Here is a 14,985-nt window from a genome sequence, read left to right on the forward strand (position 1 = left end):
CATGTGGATCTCCTCTGGGGCAGGCGGGGATCGAACTCATGTGGAAGTGGCTTAAGCTTCTTAGTGCAGTGCTTTAACCCGCTGTGCCACGAGGGAGGGCCCGGGTCTGACTATTTTAAGGAGAGAAATGATACAGGACCTGCTTCTAGTAGCTTTGACAGAAGTCCTCAGTGATTAAGTGTTTTCTCAATTGTTTCAGAGGGTCAATTTCTGTGGAACTATAGATAAAGAGCAGTGATTACCGTATAATTATTTCTCCTCCTGAGCTGGGTTAGGTCTCTTTTCACAGAATGGTAACTACAGATTTCTAATATAGAAGACTGATGCTATCAGTTGTGGCTGTTTTCTTGGACAGAAAGTGTAGGTAAATTAAGCAAACACCAGGAAAACACACACTTAGGTTTTTGTTCTTGCAAAATACAGCATAGAGGTAAAAAATAAATTCATTTTTAGTTATAGTTATAGTCTCAGTTACAGTGGCTGTTAAAATTCAACATGGAGAAATATAAGATATTTTATTTACAAACAGAAGTGTCTTCCCATGCCACTAACTACATAATTATGCTTCAGGAAGAGATGTGGAGAAACTATGATTTAATATCCAACATAAAGGGTCCTTGAATCTAGCCTCAATAATCTAAGACCATAGTGAATAATGACAGTTGTCAAGACTCAGTTCTTCACAGAGAATGTGTGAAAGAATAGCCGGGTATCACCTTGGTATTGCTTAGTGCTCAGATATATTAGTGTCAGTTTTATGTTAATTTGTGGGTCAAACATAGAGAGTTGAGGAAAAAGAAGAAAATAAGCAAAAGAAGGAGAGAATGTATGAGGGGTAGAGATTTTGACTTAGAATATGCCAAGGTTTTTGTTCTTGCAAAATACAGCAAATGTGTCTGTGTGGGTGTTTTTGTGACCCTCAGAATTTTAATGAGTGAGATTTTATTGAAGAAACTTGCTAAAATGAACCATACAGTCTGATTCCAAAACTATCTAATACACTGAAATTTTACTTTTTAGTAGAGATCAGATCACAGCAAAACAAAGGAGAGAGTGGGGTTATGTCTAGATAATGTTCACATGGTTTCAAAAAATTCATATATTTTTTATACCTTTTCAAATAGGAAAATAAAACATTTAAGATGTGATCTAAAGTAATTTTTTTTGATCTAAAGTAGCTTATTCTCATTTTATATGCAAACTTTAAATTTTATTATATCCATCAACATTTATGGAATGCCTTCATGGGGTCAGATTCTGGGGTGTCCTGAGAGACGACAGGCAATGGGTCTGCGGTAGCGTGACCCTCACTGCTGAAGGCAGGCACGTTTCAAAGCTAACAAGTAAGACTCTTGTTAATAAATCTACTTCTGGTATCCAGGGGAAATGTGTTTCCTTAAACTGGTGATGAGGACAGGCGCTCGGTCTGGAGAGGCCGGGACGGTGGTTGCTTCTGTGCCAAAGCGGTGGCTGAGGCAAAGGGCCGCTGTCGGCTCAGATCCAGACGGGAGAGACCGTGTTCCAGCCCCAGGTGTTTCTGTTTCTGACAGGTGTCAGGAGGAGGCACCGGTTACAGCACTAAAAGCTAGTGGTTTCTCTGCAAATGCAGAGGCAAGTTTGTTAACTGCTTTTGCCTTGATGCAGGAATCAGGAACAAGCTGAGCAGGTAGAGAAGTTAAGGTGTGAATAGAGCCAATCGCTAAGTTAGAAAGGAGAAATGTTCCTTAATTAAACTCAGGGATATTCCAATAAGAGGAACCACAGCAGCTCGGTATCACCTGTATATGAGAAAGAATGTCATCTTCTATGACCCGAAGACATAATGTTAACTGAATTATTAGTCTCTAAATAAGCAGTTATAGGGTTATTATAGTAACAAGATGAAAGTCCTGCTTGAAGAAATTTTTGTCTGCTCACTATGCATAGTGAGTGACAAAATAAAATACATAGCAAGTTGGCTAATGTGCAAGAGGGTCACAGACCCCCACCGAGGAAACAGCATTAAACCCCAAGGGAGATGTCAGTAAAAATGGCATCGAATAAGAAATGGGATGGAGTGAGGAGGCTGGAAAACAAACAATTGCATGAGAGGTTTTTCTGGGCAGGTATGGCGTGCACTGTGGTTGATGAAATGCACTGTGGCAAGTTTTTAAAAATCCTCTATATTTCTTCACCACCAGACTGCCAACCTTATATAAAGAACAAATTCAAAAACTTTGACTTACAGGAGAACAGCAGATTCAATGAAAACATCTTTGATGACTATACTGAGAGAGACTATAGCAGGTAATCAGTTGTGAGTGTAGGACAGTCAGTGTTGATTCTGATTCTAGTGTAGCAACGGGCGTGACTGAGAAAACAGCCACGTGGAGAGACTGGCATTGCATATCAGCACGTCCAGTGTGAGGAATCTTGAAACTCCCATACCGATTTCCTGTGCCAGAGTGATCATGAGACAATCAGATTTTGAAATGAAATTATGTTTATGGGATTTAGTGGAATCCTCTGTACAAACACATAGAGACATGAGGAGAAACTTGGGGTGATATCTAAGTATATTAATATAAAGAAGAGTAAAGAAAGGAATAGCTGTAAGGAGCCATCAGAAGCACAAAAGTAAAAGTGGGAATACAGGTGTCTTGCAGGCACTGTGTCTAGAACACAGCTGAGTGTGGTCAACGGTGTCAGATGCAAGACAAGGTTCAGAGAAACGGCCACACTGCATCACTCCACCTAGGTGGCTGTTGGTTAATAATTTCACTGCAGTGTTCTACTTAAAAGTCATAAAATAGAGAGTTGGAGTATAAAGTGAAAACTATTGAAGATTTTAGAATAGAAATCAGAAAAAATATAAGATATAGGTGAGATAACACAATACCATCGGTAGCTGATAAATGGAATCTGAATGTGTTTCAGCTTGACAAGAGCAGATGGCAGTCATGAGTGTGAGGATGCTGCTTCTGTGTGGTCCTCAGTTTCTGCAGCCCATCCCTCACTACAGGACATTCTACAGGATGTTCCTTGTGCATAACAATCTCTGTTTTGTCTGAAAGAATCAGAACTCAATATCAGTAAACATTAGGATACTCAGTAAAGACTAGGATACGAATAGCAATGCTTTTAATGCTGGGTGATGATGGTATTAGTGGAAGAAACACCTCACCTGTTCTGACAGATGAACTTATTTATGTATTGTATTGGAACTTTATGTACTTACAACTTATCAAGAAAAGAAATGAGGTAAGCCAACGAAACGGAACTAAATATTAGTTTGTAAGTGGAAAAAAAATCTTAATGAGTACGATCTCATTACTCCTAAAAAAAGTTTTATAATGATGAGACTAAATCTAATGGTAAAAAAAAAAAAAAAAGATAATGCCAATTTTAAATATGTGGGAAAAAAGTGCTTTCATTATTGGACTATATTATAATTGTAAGTGAAAACAACTACCATTTGAAGTAACAAGACAAACTATAGAATGGTAGAAAACATCTTACATCACACATTCCACGGAGGCTAGTATCCAAGCTGTATAAAGAACTCACAGAGCTCATCTAAAAGAAAATAACTGAACCAATCAAGAAATGGGCAGAATAGCTAAATGTACACGTCTCTGAGGAAAACAGATAGCCGAGGGTCCACGAAGAAAAGCTCAACATCATTTATTACCAGGAAGTGAAAATCAAAACCAGCATGAGGTCTCTATCACCTCATTCCCATGAAAATGGTCCATATTAAAACGAACAATAATCCCTGAGAAATGATAAATGTTGGTGAGCCTGTGGAGAAAAGGAGCCCTTTCCCCTGTAGCCTTTGGCTAGTCCAGCTCCTGAGAAAACAACGTGGAACTCTCTAGATTATCAGAATATGCCTACCAAGTGATGCAGCAATTCTGTTCTTTGGGATTATCCAATAAATACCAAATCTCTATTTCAAATACCTGAATGCAATCTTGTGTTACATATACCACTACTTACTATAGCCAAGTTATGGAAATGATCTGAGTTCCCAACAACAGACGACTGCTTAAAACATGGAATACTACACAGCTATAAAAAAGATGAAACATTGCCGTTTGGAGCCACATAGATGAAAATGGATTAAGCTAAATGAAAGAACCAGAAGGAGAAAGACAAACACAGGATAATTTTCCTCACACAGGAATAAAATAAAACAAAGGATCACACAAGTATATATATATATATATGTGTGTGTGTGTGTGTGTGTGTGTGTGTGTATACACACACATCCATCCATCCATCTATATATATACAAATAAATTAAACCCATTCATTGCCCTTTCTTCCCCAAATTATCATGCTGAACATATTCATGTGGTTCTTCCCAAGATCATTTATGTACAAAGTATTGAATTTGTATATCAATGTGTCACATTTATATATGTAGCCTTTACAATGTGGAATGATCTCTTAGATTTTATTATTTTTTACAAATGTTTTGCCAACAAAAAATAATTTTAAATAAATAATAATTTTTATAATTATTTCATCAACCTACAGGTCTTGATCACTCATTATAAAATTAGTGAACTTAACATTTATTTTTAATGATATAGGGAAATTAAAACAGACCCATGAGAACAGGACAATTCAACGCATTTGATACCTAATATTTTTTATAGATATACAATTATATATATATATATATAGATAGATATGTCCTACATATCACCTTGATTGTGATATATTTCTGATTAGATGTAAGCTCAGAATATTTGAAAAACAAAGTTTCAAACCAAGTGAATGTCGCATTTACAAGAGTAGAAGGCATAAACAATTTTAAAAAACAATTGTTTATTTATGCATAGAGAAGCTGGGGTGAGGCCAGAGGTGTGGGTGAGAGGAACCCCAGAGACTGAGTGGGGAGCAGAACAGGCGTTGTATTCTACTGCTGAGGGGAGCAGCAGGGAGAGAGGAGAGGTCTGCTGTGCTCTGTGGGTCCCTCCTGGTTGGGACTGAACTTGTATTTTAGTTGTTATGGTGAGACATAAAGCATAGGTCACCTGGGAGACATGAAGCCATAGTAATTTTAAGAGACATTAATAAATATATTACTTGTTTTTGTAAGTGAATCATCTTTCCCTTTCTGAGTCTAACCTGTCCAATTTTAGGTCCAGACTGGAAACAAGTCATGAACCAGGGATGAGAAACCACACAGCCATAACCACCTTCATCCTCCTGGGGCTCACGGATGACCCGCAACTGCAGATTCTGACTTTCATACTTCTGTTCATTGCCTACCTGTTGAGCATAACTGGAAACCTGACCATCATCCTCCTCATTTTAGTGGATTCCCACCTTAAAACGGCCATGTACTATTTTCTCCAAAATTTTTCCTTCTTAGAAATCTCATTCACTACTGCTTGTATTCCTAGGTACTTGTATAGTCTATCAACAGGCGACAGGACTGTTACCTATAATGCTTGTGTTAGTCAAGTATATTTTGCATATGTGTTTGCAATAACAGAATTTTTTCTTCTTGCCGTCATGTCTTATGACCGGTACGTGGCCATCTGCAAACCCCTGCACTATGTGACCATCATGAACCCCAGGGTCTGCAAAAGGCTTGTCTTCTGCTGTTGGGTGATCGCTTTGCTGATGATGTTTCCACTAATTATTTTGTTACTGTGTCTGGAATTCTGCGACTCTAACGCCATCGACCACTTCGCCTGTGATGCGAACCCTCTGATGAAGATCTCATGTTCAGATACGTGGCTCTTAGAGCAGATGATCATTGGGTTCTCAGTGCTGATCTTCATCGTGACTCTCATGTGTGTGGTTTTGTCCTATGCTTATATCATCAGAACAATCCTGATGTTCCCGTCAGCCCAGCAAAGGAAGAAGGCGTTTTCCACCTGCTCGTCCCACATAATTGTGCTTTCGATCTCCTACGGCAGCTGCATCTTTATCTACATTAAACCTTCATCAAAAGATGACATGACCATGAATAAGGGGATCACACTGTTACCTACTTCCATCTCCCCCATGTTGAACCCATTTATCTATTCTTTGAGGAACAAACAAGTGATACAAGCCTTTAAGGACTTAGTCATAAAATTTTACCCCTCTTGGGGACCTAGGGCAATGTTGAAGTAATATTCTAGAAAATCTTTAAATTTCTACCCCATTTGTGGGCTTTTTCTTATCTATCTTTCTCTCACAAAGCAGAAAGCTCTATCAAAGAAGAGTTAACTTTCCCTTTTAGGCCTCTTTCAAATTTAGAAAAAGGTACAAGAACAAAATATGACTTAGACGCGGTGATCTTTTTATATATGTAACAACATATATGAGTAACTGCAGAGATATAACGGAATGAATGCCCTGATAAAACAACACTCAGAATTTATGGAATCAGAATTGCCTTCTTGGAAAATGAACATGAAATAATCATACTCTCTTACAGGTGATAATTTCAGAGACCATTTTGTCAAATCTTTATACAGTTTAAAATCTCCTTTAAGGTTTTCATATGCTTTTTTATTGAGGATTTTATTTTAAAAAGGTTCTAATGGTGAATATTTCTTAAGAAGGAAATAAACTTTAGAATGTAACTTCTAAAACCATATGTACGAGAAATACATGAGATCTTCAAACTACCTTATTTTTGTGAACTATAGCAATGCTTTATTTTTCTTTACATGGACTCACTGTATTATTTCCCTATGTAGTTTTTCATGAACAAGGACTCCAAGGTAAACAAAATCCAAAACTTTTTGTTTTTTAAAGATTTCTATTGGTTTATAAAATCTTCCCACTTTGATCTCTTTCTCTCAATATGCTGCCTTTTTGAACTGTTTTAAAACATCTACTCTATACCAAAAAATCCATCCTTTATGTCTTAGCTTAGTTTTTCTGCTTCTACCATTAGAAAATTATGCATGGAGAAACAACAATTGATCTCTACTTAAATACCGTGGCACAAACAAAGCATCTGACATTGTCTGATTTACACGGTGATTTCCATTATTTATTGACTCAAATGAGTGACCATAATATGTTTCTTTTGTCTACTCTCATGTGGTCAGCTTCTAGTGTTTTCTTTATTAATGAATGCAAAGATTTGTTTCTAGGTGATATTTCTAGCAAAGGAAAACTAAGTCTTAACCATAATGTGTCCAAATAATTGTCATAGAGGAAAGCTTATGTCTCCTAGTGACCTGTGCTCAGACACGTTCTCACTGATTGCTAAACTCATTTAATTAATAGAAATACAGTGAGGTGAGATCATGGCATAGCAATAAACTCTGTGCGCTTACATGCTATAAAGTCATTTAAAATGTTTAATCAAAAAAGGAAATAATAAAATCAACTTCTACAAAATCATTGGTAAATATGTGTTTTACTCCCATAAGATTTTCCTTAGTTTATATTTCGATACACCATCAAATTTAAAAGTATTTTTATATGCACATGTTGAGGTTCCTGTGTTACATTTCAGAATGCAGAAAAACAGTCAGTGGGAGTGTAATTGGCTATGAATGTTCTCGTATTCTAGGAACATTTTGTAGGAAGGATTTAAGAGAGCCAAGTAAGTCAGAGAGGGAAAGTATGTTGTTATTACAATACAATACAAAATAAAATACAGCACAACAAAACAAAAAAACCCAGACAATTATAAATCAGAGAGATCAGATGGGGGGTGGTGCAGAGAGGCATCAGAAGGAAGGAGGAATGTGGGGGGGTGTGGTGTTGACAGGCGAGGGAGGGAGCAATCTTGAGTCATTGTAAAATGAACAATAATGTAAATAGATATATAAAAAATAAAAATGAAAAAATTACTTAAAGTGTGACTCATTGTAAAAAGGTAGCGTTTATGTTCTGTGCTTTTGTGGTATTTACAACGTCTTATTCTTATCGCTGCATGTAATTTTGCACTGACGGAATGTAGGAGGTTGAGTAGCAAAAATGCTGCCAAGCCAGCGCCTCAGAGAAATGGGAAAAAACTACTAAGGCTGTTAATTCCAGCCCGTCAGATACCAGGGCGCAGGGTTAAGCCTGCTTACTTCTGACTGGCAGTAAGGTGCTTAAAATACTTGTCTGACTTACTATGAGGCAATGTTGTCTAAATAAACCGTATATTTCGGCGTGTCCAGATACCAGGTTCTGACCAGCCAATTTTGTTTGAGCAGCAAAGCTGCATGTAACAATCCAGAGCAATTCTTCCTTTCTTGACTTAAAATTCACATGAATTTATCTACTGTACCAGAATCTTCCATTAGGGGACCATGGAGGCTGTTTTCTGAACAGACCATGTATATGGACGCATGAACCTCCCTGAGCATGCGCAGGTGACCAGCACAGACTAGGGAGTGAGGGTGGAGGACACCATGACAATAGCAGCTGTAAGATACGTTATGAGCTATGTCCCACAAAGAGAAAGGGAACTGTACTGTTCCATGGGTCAACTTGATAGGGTTAAGGAACTGGTAGGACTCTGTGTCTGACTGTGAGTATGAGGGAGTTTTGGGGAAGAAATTAACACATGATGGTGAGTGGCACAAATGAGCAGGCAGACATCCTGCAATCCAGCAAAGTCTGATAGAACAAGTCAGTATTGTGAAGTGCAGGTTTTTTTTTTTTTAAAGATTTATTTATTCATATAGACCTGGGGTACAGGCCAGAGATGCGAAGGGTGAGAGGCTTCACCAGAGACAGAGTGGGGAGCAGAACAGGCAGATCGACGAAGTACACTGCTGAGGAGAGCAGCAGGCGGGTCAGGAGAGGTCTGCCACGCCATGTGGTCTTCTTCGGGGCAGGCGGGATTCGAACTCATGCGGAAGTGGCTTTAGCTTCTTAGTGCTGTGCTTTAACCCGCTGCGCCACCAGGGAGGGCCATGAAGTGCAGGTTTGCAATGAATATATTAAAAAAAACAGTACATCCTAAACACATTTATTTTTATAAACATCATGTGATGTAGGGGTAGTAGAGGATGGGCAAATAGGGTGAAAGTGTAATTGTGTGTTGATGGAAAAAATTGGACCTTTTTGTGGTGAGTTCAAAGTTGAATAATGGGAGTTAATATTTGATGCTGAACATGATGCTTTGGGCAGTGTTATGCCAATAACCAGACAGCATGTAGCACTCAGAAAAAGAAGTTAGGAAGGTGCAAGCCGTCCTGTCTCTGAGAAAACCTGTGTCCTCCCAGGACGTGTGGCCACAGCCAGTGTGAACCACAGGTTTATGCTCAAGCTCATTTGCTAAGCAGAGACCCAGGAGTCTATAATGAAGATGAGCAATCCACTGCTCTTGGAAATTTTCTCCACATGGAGGTGAATTCAAAGAATTTGTTTAAACTGACCGTCATGACCATTACAAATGAACATTTTAGTTAACTTTACCGTCAAACAAGTAAATGGTGAAACTTCTCCAGAGATGTAGTACGGATTAATGATGTTAAAATCAAGGACTGTCCTAAAGGAACTCTGCAGACTCCTGTGGAGTCTCCCTACTCCACCTCCTACTCCAGTTTCCTGGACTCCACCCCCTGCTCCAGTGATTGGAAACTACAACTCCCAGCAGTACCATGGAGAGAACTGCGAGGACCCAGGGGTGGAGCTCAGCAGCATTCTGGGACTTTGGGGGTTAAATAGGGCGCCATTGCGTCTCTTGCTCGGGAAATGGCTCTCCAGACTGCGTGACTGGGGGCTTTACAGTTAGTTTGTTACCAGAGCTCCAAGTCAGCCCAGCCGGTAAAATATTCCAGTTGTTGTTTCCTGTTCTGTTCACCTTTTGTAAATAAACCCATTTTGACCCTGTTGTGTGCGCCTGCAGTATAACTGAATTTTAAGCACACAGGTGAGGTCCCATAGACAGGAGGCCCAGTTCACACTGGGATGCCCTGTAACAGATATATTTTTCTGTAAATTTGATATTAAATTTTTGTTCAGTTTCTTATCTGAGTAGAAATCATACCAGAATTTTGTTTTCTCCTCAGACAAAGTTGTTGCATTATCGTCCCTGAGGATACTGCTCCCACTGACGTCCTGCAGGTCTTTGCCAACATTCACTTCTCCTTAGGGTCATTATCATGTTTGCACTTTGGGCCCTTTATTCACCCAGATGGTCCTTGCATGTTCATAAAAAACAGATGATGAAACTGCCATATTTATTGTGTAAAATTTGTGTCCTGAGATATTAGGAATTGCCTCTGGAACATGGAAATCTCCTTGCATTTGTCAGACTTTTAACTAAGTGCCTTTATTCTAGTCCTAAGGTACAAGGAATCTTTCCAAAAGTTACAGTGGAAGTGGGTACCCCCAGGTTCTGCGTGTGGATACCTACTGTCACGGATGTTCCGAAAGATGTGGAAATACATACAGCCCCATGACAGGCCGTTTATGGACAGGCTGACTCCCCTCACACTTTCATTTTCATCTTCAGACTCTCATGACTGCAACGAAAGCCAGTTTTGACTTTCAGGAGAGTAAGTATGTTTTTGTTCATAGATTTCATTTTTTTATTTTTGCAATATTCTAGTCTTTGGTTTCAGTAAAGTATCAGAGTCATAGGCATTTTTTTTTCTCAGTCAAGCCCTGCTGTGCAGAGTGCATGTGATTCAAATGACTCCTAAGACAAAATCTGAGAAAAAGTCATCAAGAGTCACATAAATCAGCATTAGAACTGGGAGGACAAGAATGGCGAAGACTCTGAAGGTGGCTTTTGTGCAGACAGTCCATAGAAAGTGGTTGCTTATTACAGTGTGACATGCTTTAAAAGACTGCCTCTACAACTCCACAACCACAACTAATAAACTGAAAAAAGGAAAAGAAAAGCAAATCACCTAAAACATTTCTCAAAGTAGAATCATGGACGTGGCAAAACTAAGCGCGAACATGGTCCTGTCAATTGCTTTGGGAAGTGGGCGTGAGCGTAGGTGACATGACAGGACCTCAGCTGTGAAATGGAGCAATGATTGTTGGTTTTTGGTTCTGTGGAGCGTAAAGAGTGAGACAAGAGCACCAGTGGCGAAGAGAGCGGAACTCACAACCAGCTGTGTAACTGGACAGAACTGAAAATGCAGATTCATGTTTCAGAATGATAATGAGTGAATCGGTTCTGTGTCAAATTTTAAACATAAAAGGTAAAAGAACAAAGGTAGAGCACAGGCGGTTAAAGAATGTCCCAAAGGAAGTGAGGGTGAAATGTGAGCAATTTTAATGTTGTAAAGGCAGTTAGGGAAAAGACCTATAAAGGCTAAATCAGAAATAAAAAAAAAACACCACTATTAGGATATCAGGGAAGAAACAATCCAGAATATATAAAGTGGGGTTAATGGTGTCTAATAAAAAAAAAGTTAAATAAAGCGAGTATACTTCATTTAAATTTAAATAAATACATAGATTTTTTTTTAAATGTACTGGTCTCTCTAGAATCTATATCATAGAGAGTTAAGAACTAAAGTGGAAATTTGAAATTAGAGAAAATTATGGAAAAATTTTAAATTTAAATTTGACCATTTAATACTTTCACAATAATAAAAATGGCAATGACTTGATAAAGAAGAGAAGCAATGTTTGAGTGAGTCAAATAAAACAGAAATCATTAATCAATAAGGATCATGTCTGTTGTCACAAGTTCAGAAGGACATTCTCTCCTGAATTCATCCTTCATTTGTGAAGAAAAAATCTCTCTGTTTTGCACCAAAGATAAAAAAGGATCATCAGGGGAAATCAAGCTAAAGCATCAAACTCAAGTATTCATAGCGCATATGAGTCAGGCGATCCTGGGTGTGTGATGTCACGAGTGATTGGAGGCTTCACACAGGGCGGGGGTGGGGTAGAGTCCTCCACACAGCAGCAGATGGAAGAGGAATGTCTGCGCCAGGCGCTTAGAGTCACCCAGGGGAAAAGGCTGCAGCCGGTCGATGAAATGCAGCTAATTTTAGTTAGTGAATATGAGAAAGTTTGGGGAAAAAAGCACCTCCTAGTGTTCACCAGTGATTATCTGTGGAAACAGTCACAGCTGTTATCTATTTCACAGGTTAAATGATTGAGTAAGCTTTTGAAAATGTGTGGATGATCCAACGGTCTCTAGACTATATTGTTGCTGAAGGAATCTTGAAGCAATTCTCTTATTGCCAATCCACTGGTCATGACTAGTTAGCAATTATAATATTGACTTAATGACACTAATACTCATTGAGACCCCTGAGAAGGGAAGCCAGGGGTTGGTTAAATCGTGAAAATTTGGCTCAGATACGCAGTTGCATGTGTTATGTGCGCACACATCTTACCCAGATTGCATGTAAAATGTAATTCTCGTTATGTTGTGCTTGTAATGTTTGGGATCCAAGATTTCAAACCATTCAAGTGACAGTCAGAGGAGCCAAAGCATGCTTTTGAAATTACTTCATGAAGTTAAATGAATTATATGACTTGGCTTTTCCAACTTGACTTTTCCTTATGAAGAGAATGTTCTTTCCTTTTGTCTTCAGCTTCATTTCTCTCAGTTTCCCACCCAGTCTGAGAAGAAGTCAGGAGTCAGGAATGAGAAACCACACAGCCATAAACACCTTCATCCTCCTGGGGCTAACAGATGACCCGCAACTGCAGATCCTGACTTTCGTATTTCTATTCATCGCCTACCTGCTGAGCATAACAGGGAACATGACCATCATCCTCCTCGTGTTAGTGGATAACCACCTTAAAACTGCCATGTACTATTTTCTCCAAAATTTTTCCTTCTTAGAAATTTCATACACTTCTTCCTGCATTCCCAGGTACTTATACAATCTATCAACAGGCGACAGGACCATTACCTACAGTGCTTGTCTAAGCCAACTATATTTTATATATGTGTTTGCAGTAACACAATTTTTTCTCCTGACCGTCATGTCCTATGACCGGTACGTGGCCATCTGCAAACCCCTGCACTATGTGACCATCATGAACCGCAGGGTCTGCAAAATGCTTGTCTTCTGCTGTTGGATGATGACTTTGTCATTGATTTTCCCAGTATACATTTTGGTACTGGGCTTGGAGTTCTGCGACTCCAATGCCATCGACCACTTTGCCTGTGATGCTCAGCCTCTGATGAAGATCGCATGCTCAGATACTGGGCTCGTAGAGCAGACAATTGTTATCTGCTCAGTGCTGATCTTCATCCTGACTCTTGTGTGTGTGGTTTTGTCCTATGCTTATATCATCAGAACAATCCTGAGGTTCCCATCAGCCCAGCAAAGGAAGAAGGCGTTTTCCACCTGCTCTTCCCACATGATTGTGCTTTCTATCTCCTACGGCAGCTGCATCTTTATCTATACCAAACCTTCAGCAAAAGATGACGTGGCCATGAATAAAGGGATTATACTATTGAACACTTCCATCTCCCCCATGTTAAACCCATTTATTTATACTCTGAGGAATAAACAAGTCATCCAAGCCTTTACTGACTTAATCACAAAATTGTACCCCTCTCAAGGCATCAGAGGAATATTGAAGTAAGGACCATAATAATATTTACTTACATTTCTTCTACACCATTTTACTTCTTGATCTGTTTCTACTTCTAAACTGTACTTCTTCTAATATACTATCCTCTCTTTTTTTAAAAGATGTCACATGAACAAAAATTTTTAAGAATCAGCAATTATCTGTCTGGATATGTGTATCTACCCCTTCTTTTACCTGCTTAACTGAACAGACATGTCTGCTTGAGAATGACATTGAGAACAATATTCTGAGCTCATGAGAATGGTTTCCCTTTGGAAATTGAAGAAATATCTTAGAAATGGTAAACTATAATGCAGTTTCTGCCAGTTTGATTTTAGAGCATTTATCTAGTTTTTAACATATTTAAATTTTCATTACAAAAGTTTATATATCCAGGATTTTTAGTCAATTAGTAATTAATATTTCTTAAAATGAAAATGAATTTTATAATATGAATAGGGTGAATTCTTTCTGAGTGTTCAAAGAGCAATTAAAATCTTACTATCATATATGAAATAGTAGTTTTCAATTATTAAAATCAAAATCATTTTAGAAATTAGCTGTTTTGTTTATTATATATATTTAGCTCAGGGGAATGTGAACGGACTCCATTATTTCAGCATGTAATCTTTGTGAACATTATTTCAAAAAAAGTAACCTTAAACCTTTTCCCTTTTTTAGTTTATCTGTCTTATGAAACCTTCTACTCTGGGTATGTTCCTTTATACAAATATCTAAAAAAAAAACCCTTTCCAGACCAAAATTTTTACTTTTAATATTTTATTAATTTTCTCAGTCTATCAATTCACACATTATGACAGTACAGAATAGTAATTTGTTTTTTCTTTGGTCTTGCCTCTGTCTAAAGTTGCTCTGTCACTTATTAACTAAAAGTGTCCTCCTCCCCTCCCCCACCATATCTACTTTCAGGGGATTAACAGCCCACGATTTATCATTCATTAATGAAAGGTGTAATTCTCAGATGTTACAATCTGGAAAAGAAAAAAAAAAGTCCTTCACTTTATGTGGCAAACTGATAGTCAAAGAGCAAAGAATTATGTCTTCCCAGTGACCAGCTTGACTGTCTTTTTTTTCTGAATGTAATAGTAGTGATACTTATGCAATTAATCCTAAAATATGGAGGCAAAGACTGGTGGATTTAATAAAGCCTGAGCCTGTACATACAGGATTTTATGCAATAAAACCAAGATAAATCTGTGTTATTTTTGCCAGTAATTGCCTTTGTTTATATTCTAAAAAAGATTCAGATGCAGAATACCTAAGTGCCTTTATTTTCTCTAGAGTAATGAACACAATTATTGGTGCTGGTCTAGTGGATTACAAATGTACTCACAACTTAGAAAAATGTTTTCAATTAGAAATTGAAGAAAAGGAATTTATATCATGACTAAATTTTGAAGTGATGGTCTAGTTCCTGCTTCCCTATGTTTTTATCTCCTGATCTTAACTTATATGTTATTTTGAATTTATGTAAGAAGTTGATAGTAAAATTTGTTTGATTTCTAGCCTTCAGAT

General features: G+C 38.1%; 2 protein-coding genes across 2 annotated transcripts; both read left to right on the forward strand.

Annotated features, from left to right (window-relative positions):
• Window positions 1-5,163: 5,163 nt before the first annotated feature.
• LOC101631459 (olfactory receptor 6C2-like) lies at window positions 5,164-6,117 on the forward strand. Its single transcript, XM_004692464.1, has one exon. It carries the CDS (start codon window positions 5,164-5,166, stop codon window positions 6,115-6,117), a length of 954 nt encoding a protein of 317 aa, XP_004692521.1.
• A 6,390-nt stretch (window positions 6,118-12,507) lies between these two features.
• Window positions 12,508-13,461, forward strand: LOC101631698 (olfactory receptor 6C2-like). The gene has a single exon (XM_004692465.2). The coding sequence runs from the start codon at window positions 12,508-12,510 to the stop codon at window positions 13,459-13,461; it is 954 nt and encodes a 317-aa protein (XP_004692522.1).
• The last annotated feature ends 1,524 nt before the right edge of the window (window positions 13,462-14,985 follow it).

Source organism: Condylura cristata, unplaced genomic scaffold (genome assembly GCF_000260355.1).
Source record: "Condylura cristata isolate star-nosed mole 26May11 unplaced genomic scaffold, ConCri1.0 scaffold00034, whole genome shotgun sequence".
Classification (NCBI taxonomy): Eukaryota; Metazoa; Chordata; class Mammalia; order Eulipotyphla; family Talpidae; genus Condylura; species Condylura cristata.